This window comes from Amblyraja radiata, chromosome 2 (assembly GCF_010909765.2).
Source record: "Amblyraja radiata isolate CabotCenter1 chromosome 2, sAmbRad1.1.pri, whole genome shotgun sequence".
In the NCBI taxonomy this organism is placed as follows: Eukaryota; Metazoa; Chordata; class Chondrichthyes; order Rajiformes; family Rajidae; genus Amblyraja; species Amblyraja radiata.
The window spans coordinates 147,040,200-147,060,847 of NC_045957.1; the positions used below are offsets into that span (position 1 = coordinate 147,040,200).

At 44.0% G+C, this 20,648-nt stretch overlaps 1 protein-coding gene across 4 annotated transcripts in view; it reads right to left on the minus strand.

The window, feature by feature from the left end:
* LOC116970261 (collagen alpha-6(VI) chain-like) overlaps positions 1–20,648 on the minus strand; it is a 324,046-nt gene that overhangs the window by 206,598 nt on the left and 96,800 nt on the right. For all 4 annotated transcript variants that reach the window (XM_033016947.1, XM_033016955.1, XM_033016943.1 and 1 more), the window contains exons 24-30: positions 19,810–19,872; positions 16,361–16,423; positions 13,052–13,102; positions 8,662–8,697; positions 8,024–8,086; positions 3,633–3,695; positions 2,327–2,362 (exon numbers count right to left, since the gene is read on the minus strand). In XM_033016947.1, the coding sequence (XP_032872838.1) occupies positions 2,327–2,362; positions 3,633–3,695; positions 8,024–8,086; positions 8,662–8,697; positions 13,052–13,102; positions 16,361–16,423; positions 19,810–19,872 (375 nt within the window). The remainder of the gene's footprint in view (positions 1–2,326; positions 2,363–3,632; positions 3,696–8,023; positions 8,087–8,661; positions 8,698–13,051; positions 13,103–16,360; positions 16,424–19,809; positions 19,873–20,648) is intronic.

Consider the following 20,648-nt stretch of genomic DNA (forward strand, 5'->3'; position numbering starts at 1 on the left):
TGGATGATTGTATCCCAATAATCAATAGTTTCAGTTGGTATCAACTTAATTTAAATTTAACTGGACGGGTGAGAACCAATTCCTCAAATATAGCTATGTGGCTGATAAGGCTAATTTAGTAAAATACAGTATGTTCAATATCATCCAGATTGGCCATGCTACTTATTTGTTAGCTCTGTGCAGCCGAAGCACTGATAGTAGTGATTTAGTAAATAATCTGGAAACTGGAGTTAGCCCATTTTGTAACCCCTCTGAGTGTATCATTGCCTCATCCAGTTAAATTTCAAATATCTTCAACCCTGTGAGCGGAAATGATCACATGGAAGTTATTCAGAAAAGTCTATACTGCACATGCGGGTTGAGGCTGTTGACAATGATCAGTCCACATCCCATTCTTGTGAGCCTTGTCTTGAAAGGCAACTCCAACCATACCTGTGTGCAGTATAAACTAATCTAGTGTTATCCCAAACCAGTGTAAATATTCAAACCAGTTTAATATTACCAACTTGTATCCGTGACTGGAGACATCATCGATGAGATTCCATACCTTTATCCGAATGGGAGGACTTATGCAACCCGACCCAGGAGCTGCCTCAAACATGTGTGCATGATTTTACATCTGCTCTTGGGAGGTAGAGGAGCTCGAGTACGAGGTTGGCGCATGTTCCAGGAAGGCCGTTCTGGGCTGTGGCCTAAAAAAGACCTTTGTCCTGATTGTACGGCCTTCAAGCTTTCACCAGCTTCAGTTCATCGTGGTTTGCTGGTGGGTGCGTAGGGGTGCTGCCGTCGAAAATGTGAGGTCTTGCGTGATGATGTGGCCTTCTTGAACCCGACGGCCATTCGTCGAGCTCCTGCTGCTGGTAGTGTTGTTCCGGCACACCCTGCACACTTGTGGTTTCTTCAGCCAAACCCCTGTCTTCAGAGTCAGCCCAGAAGTGACTCCTAATGCTCCCCTCTGTCGAGGGAGATGCATTATGCAGCCCTCAATAAGGTGCTGCCATGGGCGTCCCAGGACCCCCTGGTGACTAGGCTCCATTTACCGGAGCATGTCACATTGGAGCTTCTGATCCATCAACCGCTCCATGCGGGATATGCGATCACAGTTGCTCCCTGTCGGCGGTGCGTCTTCACAGCCAGAGTCTTTGGCCTGTCCGACTTCTGCTTGGCTTTCCCACCAGTCTGAGGTGTCGATTCCGACTGTGCAGGTGCCAGGTCGGAGACTGCTGATCAATAGCGATCCAGGTGTAGTCTACCGCTGCTGACTGCCCGCAATTCCGCGGTCCTCCGCAGTCAGTCTGGATGCGGTCCATTCCTGTAACATATTCTCACAAAATAGCACAAAATGAACTTCGAGCAAGGAATTTACCTGCATGTCCTTTTTGAAAACCTTCTGCTGCGGGGCAACGCTCCTCCCGAGCCTGGGCTCATGGTTGTGGTTTGTTACAACTGGGGTTCCTCTGTGGTCCTTGTAGAAACACTTCCATTGCGGGTTATTTCTCCCCCGAGCTTTTTCTCCGCGGTCCCTTATAACAGGGCTTCTCCACGGTGTTCTCCAGTCGGGGCTTTCTTCTTCTCCTCCCCCCCCCCGATCTGGGTATCCCCGCAGTAACTGCAGCCGGGATATCCCCGCGGTCCCTATAAAAGGGATAGCCGCGATTTACAAAGTCGGGGAGGGGGGGGATATCCTGCTTCGGGGGGGCGGGAATATGAAGCCGATGGTTTAACTGCCAGCAGCACAGTAGGTGACTTACTGCCGTCCGCTCCTCGCATCCCGCAGTCTACGAAGCGGGTTCTCAGGTCGCTCCCCGTATTCCACGAACTCCGGAGCGGCTGTCCAGGTGCCCCCGGCACCAATATGAAGCCGCTGGCACCACCGCCAGCGGCTCGAAGGCAAATCCACCGTCGTCCGCTCCCCGCTTCTCGCGGTCTCCGGAGCGGTTCTCCACCGTCGTCCGCTACCCGCATTCCGCGGTTCCAAGCGCCTAGGTCCGTGGGCGGTATTCCCCGTGACCGGGGTTCCCTGTAGTTCGAGACTGGGGTTTCCCCTCCGTCCCGACTTTGCTCCGGACTTATAGCAGGATCTCTAAGTAGAGGTTCCTGCAAGAAGATTTAACCTGAAAGTTTTTTTAAAAACTTACCTCAGGTCTGTTGCTGGCAGGAGAATCACGTTCACCCTGCCAGTCGTCACACAATGCGATAGACGATATGATACACATGTGTACTGGACGGGGTCTTCACGTAGTCACTCACATGACTCCGAAGTAAAATTGTATATTTTCCCCTGATATTCCACCTCCCTAAATGCAACGTACAAGCAGTTACATACCGTTTGTGATCTGTGGCCAGGTTGTCCTTTGAGGCCCTGGTGGAAAGAAAAGATACATTTTAAATAACGTCTCTAATTTCTCATTCTTCTTAAGATTCCCTATCCCCTTCTACGTAAGATATTAACATTTTGCTGTTTATGGATATGTGACACATTCTTTTCCAGACACCTTTTCTTCACATATGAACAGTGATTTTTTTTTGTGTAAAATAGTTATTGTTCATAAGTGGGATTACAGAAAGTTCAACTGTTTTTTCCTACTCAGTCACAGAGTCATGGAGTCATACAGCATGGAAACAGGCCCTTTGGCACAACTTGCCTTTGCTAACCAAGATGCCCCATCTGCACTAGTCCCACCTGCCAATTGTTTGGCCCATATCTTAACCTTTCCTATCCATGTACCTGTCAAAATGTATTTTAAATGTTGTTATAGTACCTGCCTCAATTACCTCCAATATCAACTTGTTCCTTATACCCACCACACTCTGTATGGTCATCTGGCCTCAGCAGGCTCCAAGCAGAAGACTGCTTCTAGAGCCATGCTGAAGTAACTGGCCCTAACTACTTCTTAATAGAGTAGTTAGTTAATAATCCTGCAATCAATCACAAGTGTGAAAACGCACACATCCAGATTCAGGGACAGTTTCTTCCCAGCTGGTACCAGGCAACTGAACCACGCTACCACAACTAGAGAGCAGTGCTGAACTATTATCTACCGGGATCCGATCACCCGGCGCGGGGGAGCTGAGATCTCCCCGATGCAAGAGCTTGATCGTCCCGATGCGGAGGGCCTGACCGCGGGCTACGGGAGCCAAGATCATTCCGTCAACGGAAGGCTTGATGTCCCCAACCGCGGGAGAACAAAGAAGGGAAGAGATTGAATTTCTTTTCGCCTTCCATCACAATGAGGAATGTGGTGGAGTCACTGTGGTGTATTTTATGTTAAAATGTATTTTGTGTGTCTTGTTGCTTTTTATTGGCATGACTGTATGGCAAATCAAATTCCTCATATGTTACTAATCATACTTGGCTAATAAAGTATGAATATGATTATGATTGGAGACCCTCGGACTAACTTTGATCGGACCTTATTGGCTTTATCTTGCACTAAACGTTATTCACATCATTCCCTTTATCATGTATCTGTACACTGTGAAAGGCTCGATTGTAATCATGTATTGTCTTTCCGCTAACTGGTTAGCACGCAACAAAAGCTTTTCACTGTACCTCGGTACACGTGACAATAAATAAACTAATCTAAACTAAACTCACTACTAACTTTCCTGCTTTCAAGGCCACAACTTACCATTTCTCCAGGAGGCCCAATCGCACCTGGATCTCCAGCCTCACCATCCCAGCCAGCTGTACCCTAATTGTATAAGAATATTACATTATTTCTCATAATAATACAAATAATAATGGCAACATTTCATTTTGATTTGACAGCCATTGTGACTGAAACTTTTTCATACATTGAAATTATCAAAATTATCAGTATTGATGAAATGTAATTAAGATAGATAGAAAATAGACAATAAACAATAGACAATAGGTGCAGGAGTAGGCCATTCGGCCCATCGAGCCAGCACCACCATTCAATGTCATCATGGCTGAACATTCACAATCAGTACCCCGTTCCTGCCTTCACCCATATCCCTATCTTTAAGAGCCCTATCTAGCGCTCTCTTGAAAGTATCCAGAGAACCGGCCTCCACCGCCCTCTGAGGCAGAGAATTCCACAGACTCACAACTCTGTGTGAAAAAGTGTTTCCTCATCTCAGTTCTAAATGGCTTACCTCTTATTCTTAAACTGTGGTCCCTGGTTCTGGACTCCCCCAACATCGGAAACATGTTTCCTGCCTCTAGCGGGTCCAAACCCTTAATAATCTTACATGTTTCAATGAGATATCCTCTCATCCTTCTAAATTCCAGAGTATACAAGCCCAGCCATTCCATTCTCTCAGCATATGACAGTCCCGCCATCCCGGGAATTAACCTTGTAAACCTCTGCTGCACTCCCTCAATAGCAAGAATGTCCTTCCTCAAATTTGGAGACCAAAACTGCACACAATACTCCAGGTGTGGTCTCACTAGGGGCCTGTACAACTGCAGGAGGACCTCATTGCTACCCAACTCCTCGTGTTATGAAGGACAACATGCCATTCGCTCTCTTCGCTGCCTGCTGTACCTGCATGCTTACTTTCATTGACTGATGAACAAGGACTCTCAGATCCCGTTGTACTTCCCCTTTTCCCAACTTGACACCATTTAGATAATAATCTGCCTTCCTGTTTTTGCTACCAAAGTGGATAACCTCACATTTATCCACATTAAACTTAATCTGCCATACATCTGCCCACTCATCCAACCTGTGCAAGTCACCCTGCATTCTCATAGCATCCTCCTCACAGTTCACACTGCCACACAGCTTTATGTCATCTGCAAATTTGCTAATGTTACTTTGAATCCATTCATCCAAATCATTGATGTATATTGTAAATAGCTGCGGTCCCAGCACCGAGCCTTGTGGTACCCCACTAGTCACTGCGGTTTGAGAAGGGACAAAAATTACAGTGTGGTGATTGGTTTTATGAGCACTTCTATTGTAGATTATTAAATATATCTGTACTTTCTTTAGGATCTACTTAGACAATGTTACGCAAATGAAACATCCTTTCTGGGTACAGTTGATGAAATATTCATCCAAATTCTCGTTCATAAAAAACATTAACAAACCTAACACTGCCAATCCTACACTTGGATCACAGAGTCTGGTTTTAAAATTTAACTATGTAAAGTTTGATTTTACCCAAATCTATCTATCTATATTACTAAAAGTCTGTTCTTGGCTGCTTTTGGCCCACTGTGCTGCGATTTCTGAGAGAGCGCCACCACCTACGGCTGTCATTTTTGGCCACCTCGCTCAGAGCCCACATTTGCCTTCCTGGACCAGAGGATTTTTCCCATCGATGAAAAATCAGAGAAATATTATTTTATTTTTTTTAAATTATCATTCTCTCTGCTGCCCCTGCTGGAGGGAGGGGGAGGGACTATAAAACCAGGAAGTGGTGTACCTCAGTCTCTGCAAGACGGAGGTCTGCACTTGGGCTAATACATAACTAAAACTCTGATCTTGTGCTCTTCCGGTTTGCATGGTTTTTCTAATTGCACAAATACGGTACACGATAGCGCTACGATTTTTCGCCAGATTACTCACCTTTCCCCTGCGCTAAGAGTGCAACAAGTTTCATTCCGTTCGGTGGTATATTGTAAAAGTTATCGAGGATTAAAAACCTTAAAAACCACACTGCGCAGATTCGTAGAGTCAGAGCCACGCAGATTGGTCTCTTCTCCTGTCAGTCAATGCCACGGCCGGGATGGCGATGTCCCTTCCTGCCCCACTGGCGGTGACCTGTCCTGCCTCACTCACAAACTCCTCTCTCCCCTCCTCACAGTATCTTGTCTATCGTCTCCCCCGACCACTGGCAGTGGCCGCAAGGGAGGGGGGGGAGGTTCAGTGGAGGCCCAGTGGAGGTTCAGTGGAGGCCCTGGTCCCATTTCTCTCTCCCTCATCACTCACCCCTCTCCCCCACCCACCCTCTGTGGCAATGGCGGTCTTGGTTTCTTGGTTTCTTGGTCCTCCAAAATATTCCAAATGGAATTTAAACTGGAGGTGGTGGAGGGAAGACGTAAGCCAGAGAGGGTTTTTTGGAAGGAAGAGCTACCTTAAATTTAGTTGTATCTGGTTGGGTAACTATGGTAGGGTGAAGATTATTCCATGCTTTAATTATGCGGGGGAAGAACGAATTGCTGTAGACATCTGTCTTGGTAGCTGGAATCTCAAATTGGTCCCGTCTACCCATCTCCCCAGGTCGGTCTCCTCCGCATCCGACGCAGTAACTCACCCTCACGGCCTTCTCTGGGGACATTTTCTCCACCAGCTCATCGAAATTTGTGGTGCCCACCGAGCAGGCAGGCAACTAGGCGGGTGCGCAGGGCAGGGACGGGCTGTGTGGCAGCAGCGGGTGGGTGGCCAGTTTGCGCGGAATTTGAGAGGGAGACACACACACACACACACACACACACACACACACACACACACACACACACACACACACACACACACACACACACACACACACACACACACACACACACACACACACACACACACACACACACACACACACACACACACTGCAAACTGTCAAGTCAACAGGATCTAAACCACAGCTAACAATGAATGACCTGTGGAGGAAGGAACTGCAGATGCTGCTCTTTTATGGATGGGGGAAGGAAGGGAGGGAGGGAGGGAGGGAGGGAGGGAGGGGGGGAGGGAGGGGGGGAGGGAGGGGGGGAGGGAGGGAGGGAGGGGGGGAGGGAGGGAGTCAACTGAGAGTAGGGGAAAGGCGAGTGAAGGAGAGGTGAGGGAGGGTTTTGGGTAGAGGAGGAGGAGGAGGAGGAGGGGAAAGTGAGGAGGGAGGTGAGGAGTGAGAGTGGGGGGGATTAAGGGAGAGGAAGGGGTAGGGAGTGAGAGGGGGAAAGTGGGGGAGGTGAGGAGCGGAAATAGACAGAGGAGGCGGGGAGTGGGGGAGGTAGGGAGTGGGGAATAGAGGGGGTGGTGAGGAGTGGTGGATAGAGGGATAGGAGGGGGTAGGTAGGGAAGAGAAGTTAAGGAGGGAGGGAGGGAGGGAGGGAGGGAGGGAGGGAGGGAGGGAGTGACAGGGTAGGGGAAAGGGAGGGAGAGGTGAGGGATAGATTGGGGAGGGGAAAAAGAGGCAGGGTGTAGAGGAGGGGGAGGGAGTGCTGGGGGATGAGGGGAAATGAGCCACGCCTGCGCAGTTGGGGGCTATGCATGAGTGGTGCAATATTGTTGTTGGGTTGGGTTGCATTGGGGGAACGGGTGAGTGGTGGAATATTGTGTTGGGGGACCACACTGGATAGCACACTGGATAGCCACCAAGTGGTCACAGGAGTGGAAGGCAACCTCATCTCCATTCCACAGCTACATCACTTCACCAGATAAAAGCTGTCCAGGGCCTGACCTCCCGAGAGGAACATGGGTGAAGCTCAACAGACTTGGTACAGGAGTTGGGCATTTCAATGCCAGCATGTGGAGATGGGGGCTCCGTCAGAGCCCAGCTTGTGAATGTGGAGCAGCCAACCATGTCATCCCTTTGGCCCAACTTGTCCACACCAGCCAACATGTCCCAGCTACACTAGTCCCACCCGCCCGCATTTGGCTCATTTCCCTCCAAACCTGTCCGATCCACATATTTGTCTGTTTCTTAAACGTAGGGATAGTCCCTGCCTCAACTACCTCCTCTGGCAGCTCGTTTCATACTCCCAGCACCCTTTGTGCGAAAAGGTTACCCCTCAGATTCCTATTTAATCTTTTCCCCTTTGCTTTAAACCAATGTCCTCTGGTCCTCGATGGTTCCAGAAACCATGTTTCAAGAAAGTACACGTAATCATACTGCTGGACCTGTTCTGTGGCTTGTACTATTCAGATGTATGGACCATGTGACAAAGACACACCAGTGCACCTCCAGGCACACATTGACAGAATTTTCAATCTAGTATAGGATCTTACAGGAACAAGGCGGGGGAAAAAGACAATAAAACTCAGCAGAATGCATAATTCTACATTTTGGATGAATCAAAACAAACTAATTGAGATTTGAATGAATATCCTACCCTGCGGCCTCTGATTCCTTTGGGACCTTCTTTCCCAGAAATACCAGGTTCTCCATCGGCCCCCTGTTGGCATGATATACAAATTGTGGTCACTAGCAGTAAACCTCTAAAAACAATGTAAAGGGCCTGTCCCACAAGCATGCGACCTGCATGCGGCAAGCGCGACCAAACCGGAAGCGGGAGCCGCGCGGGGGTCGAGTGATCCCCGTACAGGGCCGGTCCCACCAGCATGCGCCTGCATGCGGCGAGCGCGACCAAACTGGGGGCTGCGCGGAGGTCGAGTGAGCGACATGAAGTTCAAGCGTAGTCCGCGGGAGGTTCCCGCGTGACGTACGGCATCAAGGCACTGCGTATGGCGTCGAGACGCTGCGCACGCCCTTCGAGGCGGTGGGTACGGCGTCGAGGCGGCTGCGGGCCGGTAGGCCGTTGTCGCACGGAATTTTTGAACACGGTCAGTTTTTCGGAGCCCCGCGCGGTGTCGGGACAAGTTCCGCACAACTCCATACGGCTCCGGCGATCCAAGTGGGACCTGGCCCTGCGAGGCCGTACGGCTCAAGCGACCACATTAGGTCGCGCTTGCCGCATGGAGTCGCATGCTCGTGGGACAGGCCCTTTAGACAATAAAAACTGCTAGTTACCTGCGAACCAAGATATCCAGAGCTTCCTTGTCCTCCCTATAAAATGTAAATACATTAACTTTAGTCCAAGCACGTAGAAACCATGCAGATCAGTGATGTTAATGATTAATTTACTTGCAAAGCTGCATAACACTTAAGATGTCAGTGTACCTAACCTGTAACATATTAAGCAAGAATTAATTAATACTTCCTAAACTTTATCTCAAAAGAGTCTGTGTAAAACAGAGGAAAATGGCCCAGAGGTTCATGGTAAGGTGTCACATCTCCACAACACTTACATTGACCTGGGATGTCCAGGGCTTCCCCATAGAGACATGCAGATCATTTGAATGCAATAGAAACCAGTCCAAAATACCCACGTAACAAAGACAGGAACTGGGATTGTGGGGAAGGGAGAACATCCTTATCCTCTTACATTCATCTCCTCCTCTCTGGTCAGTTGGGCAACCAATTCTATTGCTGCCCAAAGAAAGATGTAAGGTCTGAGACAGTTAAAGCCCTGTCCCACTGTACGAGTTCATTCCAAGAGCTCTCCCGAGTTTAAAAAAAAAATCAAACTCGTGGTAAGCACGGAGAATGAATGTAGTGGGTACATTGGAGCTTGTGGACGTCTCTTAGCGGCTCGTAACGCTAACGGCAGGTACTCGGGAAATGCGGTAAGCTCGGGATGACTGGTGAAGATTTTTCAACATGTTGAAAAATGTCCACGAGAGCCCCGAGTACCGACGAGCGGCCATTACCGTAAATCTCCGAGTTCGAATCAGGGTAAACTCAGGAGAACTCTTTGAATGAACTCGTACAATGGGACAGGGCTTTAAGACAGCACTCACTCTAGGGTTCTTTTCTGCACAAAGGCAGGAGGTAGCCTCATGCACTTGAGATTGTTTTTATTATTAAATCATTGATATGGTGCAAATTTTAAGATGACAGGCTTTGGTTTGAATCCATCTTCTTACCCAATATCCTCCAAGGGACACTAAAAAAATGTAAGTGCGCTCTTTATGCATGCGTTCTTTATACAAGGATGTTATTCATATTAAGGGAGGTAGGTTTGGGTGATGGTCTGGGCTATGTCCATAACTCTGCAATTTCTTGCAATCTTGGATGGAGCTATTGCCAAAACAGGCTGTAATGCATCCCAATAATATGATTTCTCCAATGCATCTGTCAAATTCGGTAAGGGTTGTTGGGGATATGCTGAACTTCCTAAGCCTTCTAAGGAAGTAGAGCCATTTGTATGCTTTTTTGGCCATAGCTTCATTGCAACCAGCAAAATAGTGTTAACTCTGAATAGATGGCAGCTAATCTGAAGCCCAAAGAAGTGATAATAATTATGTTCAGTGCTAATCTGTGGAGCCCACATATTCATTACTTTGGTAAAATTATTCAGGCTTCTAAAGTAACTACAGGGAATTCATTTAATTGTGTGTTATGTTAGGGCTAAGATGCAAATTTGTATTCCACCCCAGCCACCAGCATCATATTATATTGAAACATGGATCAAACCAGCTTCCGGGTTTCGAAATCTTCACATTTTTTAACAATTCATTGCATCACCAACATCCACATCTGATTTAACAATCCAAATACAAATCAAGGTAACTTTTCATCAGAAGCAGAACCCGTCAAAATTTGTGCTGACATTTTTTGGTGGGTTTCTATGCTTAAATGTGGGAGGGTCAGCCTGTCGAGGATATGCCTGGTCAGCCATGGCTGGAAATGCAACCGTAGATGAAACATTCCAGCCTCCAAGCAGGACAACATCAAAGCCGCACCATCATCTCTCACAGATGGACGGATGCCAACCCCCATGCTTACATGTAATACAACAGCATCCTCTGCATGAAGTGCAATCAAACTGCATCATTAAACATGGGAGATTATCATCAAACAACAGGTAGTTGAGGGAGATGACACTGGTCATTGGGAGTTCCTCCCCTCCAATGACTTAAATGTTGAATTTATTCAAGCACCTAGATTGCTGATTTTTTTGGCAATTGCACACTCGTCCTTGGAGCATGGATTAAGATATTGATTGCAGCAGCAATGTGAACACACTGCCTGTATACTACAGCCAATCTGTAACTAAGCCCTTGGGGTTTACCTTCTGCCATTGAAAGTTTACATTTAAGGATCTCAAGTGAGTATAAGACTCTCTGTAACAGTAAATGTTAAAGCCCATTTAAAGATGTTCATGATGTATCTTTCATTGCTGCAAATAAAGAGTATTGTAAAGATTTTATTTTTAAGAAAATACAAAATGCATTAACTCTAATTAAAAAATTGGAAAGCAGAGGTAAATTAAGAGAGAAGGAATGCTGAGTGCATAGATTGTGCTGAAGCAAAATTATGTTTATACTTGCAATAATTTAAGAGGTAGGACTATGTCAGGTTGAAAGCAAACACATAGCCTGGGACAGAATGCAGCAAATGTAACCAGGATCATGTTGTGTAGTTCTTGAAACATCTGCCATGCATTTGCCCACTCACCCAACCTATCTAAGTCACCTTGCAGCCTCCTAGCGTCTTCCTCACAGCTAACACTGCCCCCCAGCTCTGTGTCATCCGCAAACTTGGAGGTGTTGCATTCAATTCCCTCGTCCAAATCATTAATATATATCTTAATAGCTGGGGCCCCAGCACTGAGCCTTGTGGTACCCCACTAGTCACTGCCTGCCATTCTGAAAAGGACCCGTTTATTCCTACTCTTTGCTTCCTGACAGCCAGTTCTCTATCCACATCAATACTGAACCCCCAATACCGTGTGCTTTAAGTTTGCATACTAATCTCTTATGTGGGACTTTGTCAAAAGCCTTCTGAAAATCCAGATATAACACATCCACTGGTCCTCCCTTATCCACTCTACTAGTTACATCCTCAAAAAATTCTATAAGATTCGTCAGACATGATTTACCTTTCATAAATCCATGCTGACTTTGTCCAATGATTTCACCACTTTCCAAATGTGCTGCTATCCCATCTTTAATAACTGGCTCTAGTATTTTCCCCACTACCGATGTTAGACTAACTGATCAGTAATTCAAAACTCTTTTTAAAAAGTGGGGTTACATTAGCTACCCTCCAATCCTCAGGAACTACTCCAGAATCTAAAGAGTTTTGAAAAATTATCACTAATGCATCCACTATTTCTGCGGCTACTTCCTTAAGTACTCTGGGATGCAGCCTATCTGGCCCTGGGGATTTATTGGCCTTTAATCCATTCAATTTATCTAACACCACTTCCCGACTAACCTGGATTTCACTCAGTTCCTCCATCTCATTTGACCCCCGGTCCCCTGCTATTTCCTAGCAGATTATTTATGTCTTCCTTAGTGAAGACAAAGTAGTTATTCAATTGGTCTGCCATGTCCTTGTTCCCCATGTTCAATTCACCTGTTTTTGACTGCAAGGGACCTACATTTGTTTTAACTAATCTTTTTCTCTTCACATATCTATAAAAGCTTTTGCAGTTAGTTTTTATGTTCCCTGCCAGTTATCTTTCATAATCTATTTTCCCTTTCCTAATTAAGCCCTTGGTCCTCCTCTGCTGGATTTTGAATTTCTCGCAGTCCTATGATAGGCTGCTTTTCCTGGCTAATTTGGATGCTTCATCTTTTGATTTGATACTATCCCTGATTTCCCTTGTTATCCACAGATGCACTATCTTCCCTGATTTATTATTTTACCAAACTGGGATGAACAATTGTTGTAGTTCATCCATGCTGTCTTTAAATGCCTTCCATTGCATATCCACCGTCAACACTTTAAGAATCAATTGCCAGTCTATCTTGGCCAATTCACGTCTCATACCCTTAAAGTTACCATTCTTTAAGTTCAGAACCCTTGTTTCTGAATTAACTATGTCACTCTCCATCCTAATGAAGATCTCAAACCATATTATGGTCACTCTTGCCCAAGGGGCCACGCACAACAAGACTGCTAGCTAACCCTTCCTCATTACTCAATAGGCAGGTTGTTGGAAATTGGTTAGATATAGAAGCAGGTGTGAGGTCAAGAGGGATACGTAGTGATGAACTGTAAAGCTAGTTAATGGACTTTCAGTGGAGGGAAGGAGAAACTGGTACAAGGTCAGCCAGGGTCAGGGGAAGAGAGTCAGGGAGGGAGTGAGGCGAAAAAGTATGGGATTTTTAAAAAAGGTAAGGACTATATAATGATACATATTTAAGTAGAACCATTTTTTCCAAACATCAGAAACACCTACAAATTGTTTTCAAACCAAGAAACAGAAAATAGTTTTAAAATCAGTTATTTAAAATAATCACAGAGATGCAGACAGCAACAGCAGTTCAAGTCACTGACCCACATTTCCACTGAGCTTGAGAAACCTCTGAAACATGCCACACATAATAATAATAATAATTTAAATTACCTCTCTGCCTTTTGGTCCAGAGGAACCAAATCCATGCTTGCCATCTATCCCCTGAGTGGTTAAAAACAATTAGAAATAGAGATGTACAATTTCCTTACAGCTTTTTCTCCAACATGCTACATTTGAAAAAGATGTCATCCACAAATGTGGAAAAGTCTCAAAACAAACAACCTCAGGTCGGTCAGTTTCTCTAGGGTAATCGGTACATTTAGTTTTTCAGAATCACAATTGCAAATATGCTCTGCAAATTTCAAATCAGCATTTTAACCAAAAAACACCAGAGGTAATTTTGGATTGACCAAAACTCAACGGGAAGTAAAAAGTTAAAAATATGTCTGAGGACTCAACTCAATGTGAACAAAATCATTGCCGTTGGTGTTAAAAGAATATGAAAACAATCTGTTCTCAGTACTCGTGCACTTTTGAAAACTTAAGGAACCTCCTGCTTCCATTTTAGTTAAGGAACTGTAGCGGCACCTAGTGGTGGCCTGAGTAATATCAAACCATTGCTATTGGCCGGCACGGTCACGTGAGCACGGGAGTTTTTCGCGGACTTTTGGCAAGCTCGTCATTCCAGCTCCACGTGACTTGAGAGATCTTCGATTATTTGGCTGTGTATTAAATACTCGATAATTCCTTTATTTTCACCTAAAAATAAAGAACTTGTATACCCTAAGTCTCGACTAGCCAAAGAACGATATTTGTTCGTTAGCCAAATATCACAATCGTGAATTCCCATCACTCAATTCTGGCTTCCCATCACTCAACTTCTGACCAGTTCCCAATCCCTGCCTGTGGCCTTCATCTCTGCAACACCCACCACATCATGACCTCATATCCTTCCAAGATCTACAAATAGCCACCCTTGGTGTTTGCCCTGACATAACTTACTCGACTTCACTCCACCAATAAGCTTCTTGCCACATTCACATTTTCCCCACTGTCTCACACTGCAAACTATAATTTACCCTTTCCTTTGCTTCAGAATCCCTTGCCAAGCATAGTGTTGTCAGCCAGGTTGCCTTTCCGTCAAGGAGCCTGACAGGGTTTCCAAATGCAGCAGTGTTAAAATTCCACAGCTTTTGAAAAATCCTGCATCATAATTCTACTCCAAACCCTTCCCCTTCCCCTTCCCCTTATCTATTCTGAAACCCCAATCCAATAAATACTGGGAGCATTGATTTTAAATGAATGTACATGATGGATATGGATCACTCTCACTCAAACATAGAAACATAGACAATAGGTGCAGGAGTAGGCCATTCGGCTCTTCGAGCCAGCACCGCCATTCAATATGATCATGGCTGATCATCCAACTCAGTAACCTGTACCTGCCTTCTCTCCATACCCCCTGATCCCTTTAGCCACAAGTGCCACATCTAACTCCCTCTTAAATATAGCCAATGAACTGGCCTCAACTACCTTCTGTGGCAGAGAATTCCACAGATTCACCACTCTCTGTGTGAAAAAGAAAATCTCATCTCGGTCCTAAAAGACTTCCCCCTTATCCTTAAACTGTGACCCCTTGTTCTGGACTTCCCCAACATCGGGAACAATCTTCCTGCATCTAGCCTGTCCAACCCCTTAAGAATGTTGTAAGTTTCTATAAGATCACCCCTCAACCTTCTAAATTCTGTCGAGTACAAGCCGAGTCTATCCAGTCTTTCTTCATATGAAGATAGAAAACCAGCATCATGCCTGTTTTAAATGGCCGGAAATTACATTTAGGGCTATTCCTTTTCATTTTTAAATGCTTACCTCAGGTGGCACATTGTGTGTCATTTCAAGGTGCAGAAGAATTTGGTCTGTCATACATCATAGACTATCAGTGATATTTTCCATCATTATGTTTCCTATCTTGGCGCAGATTCAAATATTATTTCTAATTAACATCAAATGTTAAAATAGGCCGGTTGGCAAAAGTGTGAAGTTCAAATTTTGTTCCATTGTTCACAAACACGATGCGGTTATTAACGCTTTATTTATTAGAACTGCTTTGTAGCGGCAAAAATAAACCTGATGAACCAAATCTGATGTGTTAATAAAACGAGAAGCCATGTTCCAAGGAGATAATAATGGAGCTGCATCATTGTATTTCAGTTTTAGACCAATATAGTCTTGCAGTACCAAAACATGCCCTTCAGCCCAACTCATCCATGCATGCCAACCAGATTTATAAACAAGCTACAGCCATTTGCCTGCATTTAGCCCATATTCTTCTGAACCTTTAATGTACATTCAGTCTGGCAGCTGTGCCTTTTACGCACCATTCCCCACAGAAAGAATCAGTGAACTTACTTACAGTACATACATACCCCCAACTGGGCTGCAAGGTGTAATTAATTAAATAGATCTCCAAGAATGGACTGGATTGGAATGGAATACTTTATTGTCACATCGGACAAGTCACAGTGAAATTCTTTGCTTGCATTCCCAAGGTATGCAAATAGTTGCCACATAAACAACACTGACAATATTACCAAGTAGCCCTGTCGGCTCTTTGACTCATGGATTCTATGTGAAGACATCCTACCAAGGACTGCACCACGCTCCCATTAACTTCAGCGATTACCTGTTTCCTCCTGAGTACTTATTCTATCCCATACAAAGTCATTATTGCATTCTAAACAAAAAGTGTACAGACTGTTAAATAAGCCATTTTAGTGGTCTGAGAAACGACTACTGGAGTTTTCAACAGATCTTGATTCGAAAATTCAGTATCCAGCATACAGGCTTTTCAGACACGTCTGCCCACAACGGTGGTCAGCGCTGAACTAACACGCACAAGTGAAAAACCGCGCGAACCAGCAGCCCCTCCCGAGTCACGTGACAGCAGCTTCCGAACGCCGGGTTCGATATCTGCGTGCACTAGCTACAGTGTCTACATTTTTGTTCTCTGCAGAATCTTCCTGATAATCTCAGAAACTAGTGTTATTTAACTATGAATAAATTTGACCACTTTAAACCCTGTATTAAAACAGTTTTGAGTTTGACAAGTGCTTGTAAGTGGATGACTACACAAATTAAGTAAGGTTGCAGATAAATTGTGCAATAATTAGTAGTGGATTGCTCATTCACTCATTACTAGATCTTATATCAGCTCATTCATGACAGTCTGACAGGATAATAAGATAATGTTAACTTTAATCAGGATACCAAAATATAGCCAGCTTCACACTTATATATTCAAGTGTCAATCTGAAACAATCTGATTATAACCTGAAACCTCTTCACCTTTTTTGGCCATTTAAATTTAAATATTTTGCCTGAAAATGCGTTAGTAGAAAGTACAAAATAAAATGAACTCACCATTATTCCACGGGGTCCACCTATTCCTCCCACACCTTGTTTTCCAGAATTCCCAGATTGACCCTGTTAAATAACCCAAATGACTAATTCAGAATTGCATAACAATGCCAACTATTTATTAACTAAAAGTGGAGCATAGAACAGTACATGGAACAATACGGCACAGGAACAGTGTCTAGTTCAGAATAATGCGTATGGCAAACATGATGCCAAGAGCAGCCCTTATCAGCCTGCACATAGTCCTTGTCCTTCCATTCTCTGCATATCTATGTGAATATCAAAAAGCCTACATAGAAACATAGAAAATAGAAAAATAGGTGCAGGTCGGCCATTCGGCCCTTCGAGCCCCCACCGCCATTCAATATGCTCATGGCTGATCATCTAAAATCAGTACCCTGTTCCTGCTTTTTCCCCCCCATATCCCTTGATTCCTTTAGCCCTAAGAGCCGAATCTAATTCTCACTTGAAAACATCAAGTGAATTGGCCTCCACTGCCTTCTGTGGCAGAGAATTCCACAGATTCACAACTCTCTGGGAGAAGAAGCTTTTCCTCATCTCAGTCCTAAATGGCCTACCCCTTATTCTTAAACTGTGACCCCTGGTTCTGGACACCCCCAACATCAGGAACATTTTTCCTGCATCTTGCCTGACCAATCCTTTAAGAGTTTCTATACGATCGTCTCTCTCCCTTATAAGTTCCAGTGAATACAAGCCCAGTCGACCCATTCATTCATCATATGTCAGTCCCGCCATCCCAGGATTTAACCTGATGCACCTACGCTGCACTCCCTCAATAGCAAGAATGTCCTTACGCAAATTAGGAGACCAAAATTGCACACAATCCTCCAGGTGCGGTCTCACCAGGGCCCGGTACAACTGCAGTAGGACCACCTTGCTCCTAAACGCAAATCCTCTCACAATGAAGACCATTCACTTTCTTCACTGCCTGCTGTACCTGCATGCTTACTTTCAGTGACTGATGTATAAGCACGCCCAGGTCTCGTTGTACCTCCCCTTTTCCAAATCTGATACCTCAGATAATAATCTGCCTTCCTGTTCTTGCCATCAAAGTGGATAACCTCACATTTATCCACAATATACTGCATATGCCATGCATTTGCCCACTCATCCAACCTATCCAAGTCACCCTGCAGCCTCATAACATCCTCATCGCAGCTCACACTGCCACCCAGCTTTGAGTCATCCGCAAACTTGGAGATGTCACATATAATTCCCTCATCTAAATCGTTAATATATACTGTAAATAGCTGGGGTACAGCACTGAGCCTTGCGGCACCCCACTAGTCACTGCCTGACATTTTGAAACGGATCCGTTAATTCCTACTCTTTGCTTCCTGTCTGCCAACCAATTCTCTCTATCCATGTCAATACCCTACCCCCAATACCATGTGCACTCATTTTGCACACTAATCTCTTGTGTGGGATCTTGTCAAAGGTTTTTTGAAAGTGCAGATACACTGTATCAACTGGCTCTCCTTTATCCATTGTGCTTGTTACATCCTCAAAAAGTGGGGTTATATTGGCTACCCTCCAGTCCACAAGAATTGATCCAGATTCGAGAGAACATTGGAAAATGATCACCATTTCTGTAGCTGATCTATATCCCGCTGTATACTTTACACTTTACTCTGGTACAGTGGCGTAGCGATAGAGTTGCTGCCTTACAGCGCTTGTAGCGCCGGAGATCTGGGTTCGATCCCGACTACGAGTGCTGTCTGTACAAAATTTATACGTTCTCCCCGTGACTGCGTGGGTTTTCTCCGAGATCTTTGGTTTCCTCCCACACTCCAAAGACTTACAGGTTTGTAGGTTAATTGGCTTGGTATATGTGTAATTTGTCCCTAGTGTGTGTAGGATAGTGTTAATGTGCGGGGCTTGCTGGCCTAAGGGCCTGTTTCCACGCTGTATCTCTAAACTAAACTTGTGGGCGGAGCACCAAGGCAAATTCCTTGTATGTGAATACTTGGCCAATAAACTTACTTACTTACTTACTTACTTACACTAAAACTAAACTAAACTTTAAAGCATGTATAATCAATCAGCTACAAATGGTTTTCCCTCTAAGAAATTAGTTCTTCTGTGCATAAAGCTCTGTACCTGGAATATCAGCTCATACAATATACCCTTAAATCATCATTCCTATGCATACAATAAAAATGGAAATCTTTACATATTACCAACAAGAAAATATATATTATTTTAAAAATATATTATTTGGGTGAACTTGATGAAACAGAATTACAAAATAATTTATTTTTAATGAAAGAAGACAGTAACTTAGATCATTTGGAAAAATCTTCCAAATATTCTGTGAATCAAATTGTTTTCATGACAGGTCTGCTATTTAATTGTGATTAAGTTTGAGAGCACTCAGTTTATGACATTGCATATGTAATGGCCAAGTATAAGTGCAGGCATTTCATAACTTGTAAGTTTTGATCTTGGTTCTCCTTAACGCACCCAGTGCTCTCCTTAGTTAGTTTAGCTTATTATTGTCACGTGTACTGAGGTACAGTGAAAAGCTATTTTGTTGCGTGCTATCCAGTCAACGAGAAGACTATACGCGGTTACAACGAAGCCGTCCACAGTATACAGATGCAGGTATATTATTTAGTGCAAGATAATGTCCAATAAAGTCCGATTATGGATAGTTCAAAGATCTCCAAAGAGGTAAATGCTGGGTAGAGACAGCACTCTAGTTTCTTTTGGAATGAAATAACTAAAGTCCTTATAGCAAGATGCAAGAATAGATGGTACTTTTTGATCTCATCTCTTCCACTGCTTTCTTTGCCTTCTGTTAAATTCGGCCATGCAAGATGCTTAATCTTTAAAATGCTTAAGTACCCCAAGCTAACTCTTTTGTTGTGATAAATATACTTTTACAGCTGCCAAATTTACCAAAAGAAAAATCTATTTTGTTGCTACTTTCTAACCTCTTGCCCAACATTCCCTCCCATTACTTTAGGGATTTCCTTTCTAATCATCTTCCAATTCGTTTCACAATTCCTCTATTTCTAATAAGCCTGTCAAGTTTTTTGCTTCCATACGATCGTATCTGAATAAATGTTTCCACATTATCTCATCCCATCTACTGATATAACTAGTATCCAATGCATGTTAGAGCTTTTGATCTCTGGATTGCATTAAGATTTATGATGCAGTGTTCTTTTTAAATCACTGGAAGTACTAACCCATATGTAACGCTTCCAACTTTACAAATGAACGCAGTTCAAAAGTAATTTATTTGCTGTAAAACACACAGCCATGGTTCTTTTCAAGTTTATCATGCTCTTTAGTACCATCTCTTGTTCTCCTTGGAAATTTGTAAATGTTGATCTTATCCCCAAGTAAACCTCCATCCTTCATTTACAGGCTGCCCATTCACTGGTGATCATGTTATGTTAGATAAATAACAAAACATAACTTACAGTGCTCCCTGTTCGACCATTGTCTCCAGTTATTCCATCAATCCCCGGATTTCCACGTTGGCCCTGCCATAGGAATGATAAACGTTGATTAAAAAGACCACATTGCACAATTTCTAAATAAATCTAATCCATAACTCACTATTAGAAATGCACCAATGCCATCTTTAAATTCACCAATAATACCACTGTTGTTGGGCAAATAACGGGTAATGATGAGTTTAGTTTAGTTTAGTTTAGTTTAGTTTATTGTCAGGTGTACTGAGGTACAGAGAAGGCAAGGCAAGGCAAGGCAACTTTATTTATATAGTACATTTCATACACGAGGCAGACACAAAGTGCTTCACATAAAAACATGTCATACAATAAAATGAAATAATAAAATGAAATAAAATAGAAGAATTAAAAGAAAATAAAAGCAAGAAAGTCTTTTGTTGTGTGCTAACCAGTCAGCTGAAAGACAATACATGATTAAAATCCATCCATCCATAGTAACATCTACGGGGTAACAATGATCTATTCTACATTTTCTTTGAACATCCCATTTGATGTCTCATTTTCACACCTTGCCCCTCCATATCTCTGTGTCACCCTCTCCCCTGACTCTCAGTCTGAAGAAGGGTCTCGACCCAAAACGTCACCCATTTCTTCTCTCCAGAGATGCTGCCTGTGCCGCTGAGTTACTCCAGCATTTTGTATCTATTTTAGATTACCAGGAAGGCTTTCCTTGACGAAATGCAACATCCTGATTCCTATGACGATGATTGCTCAGAAATAGAGATGGGACAATCAATGGTTTAATGGTGCGTTTGTGTCACCTGTGCACTGCACAGTGAAATTAT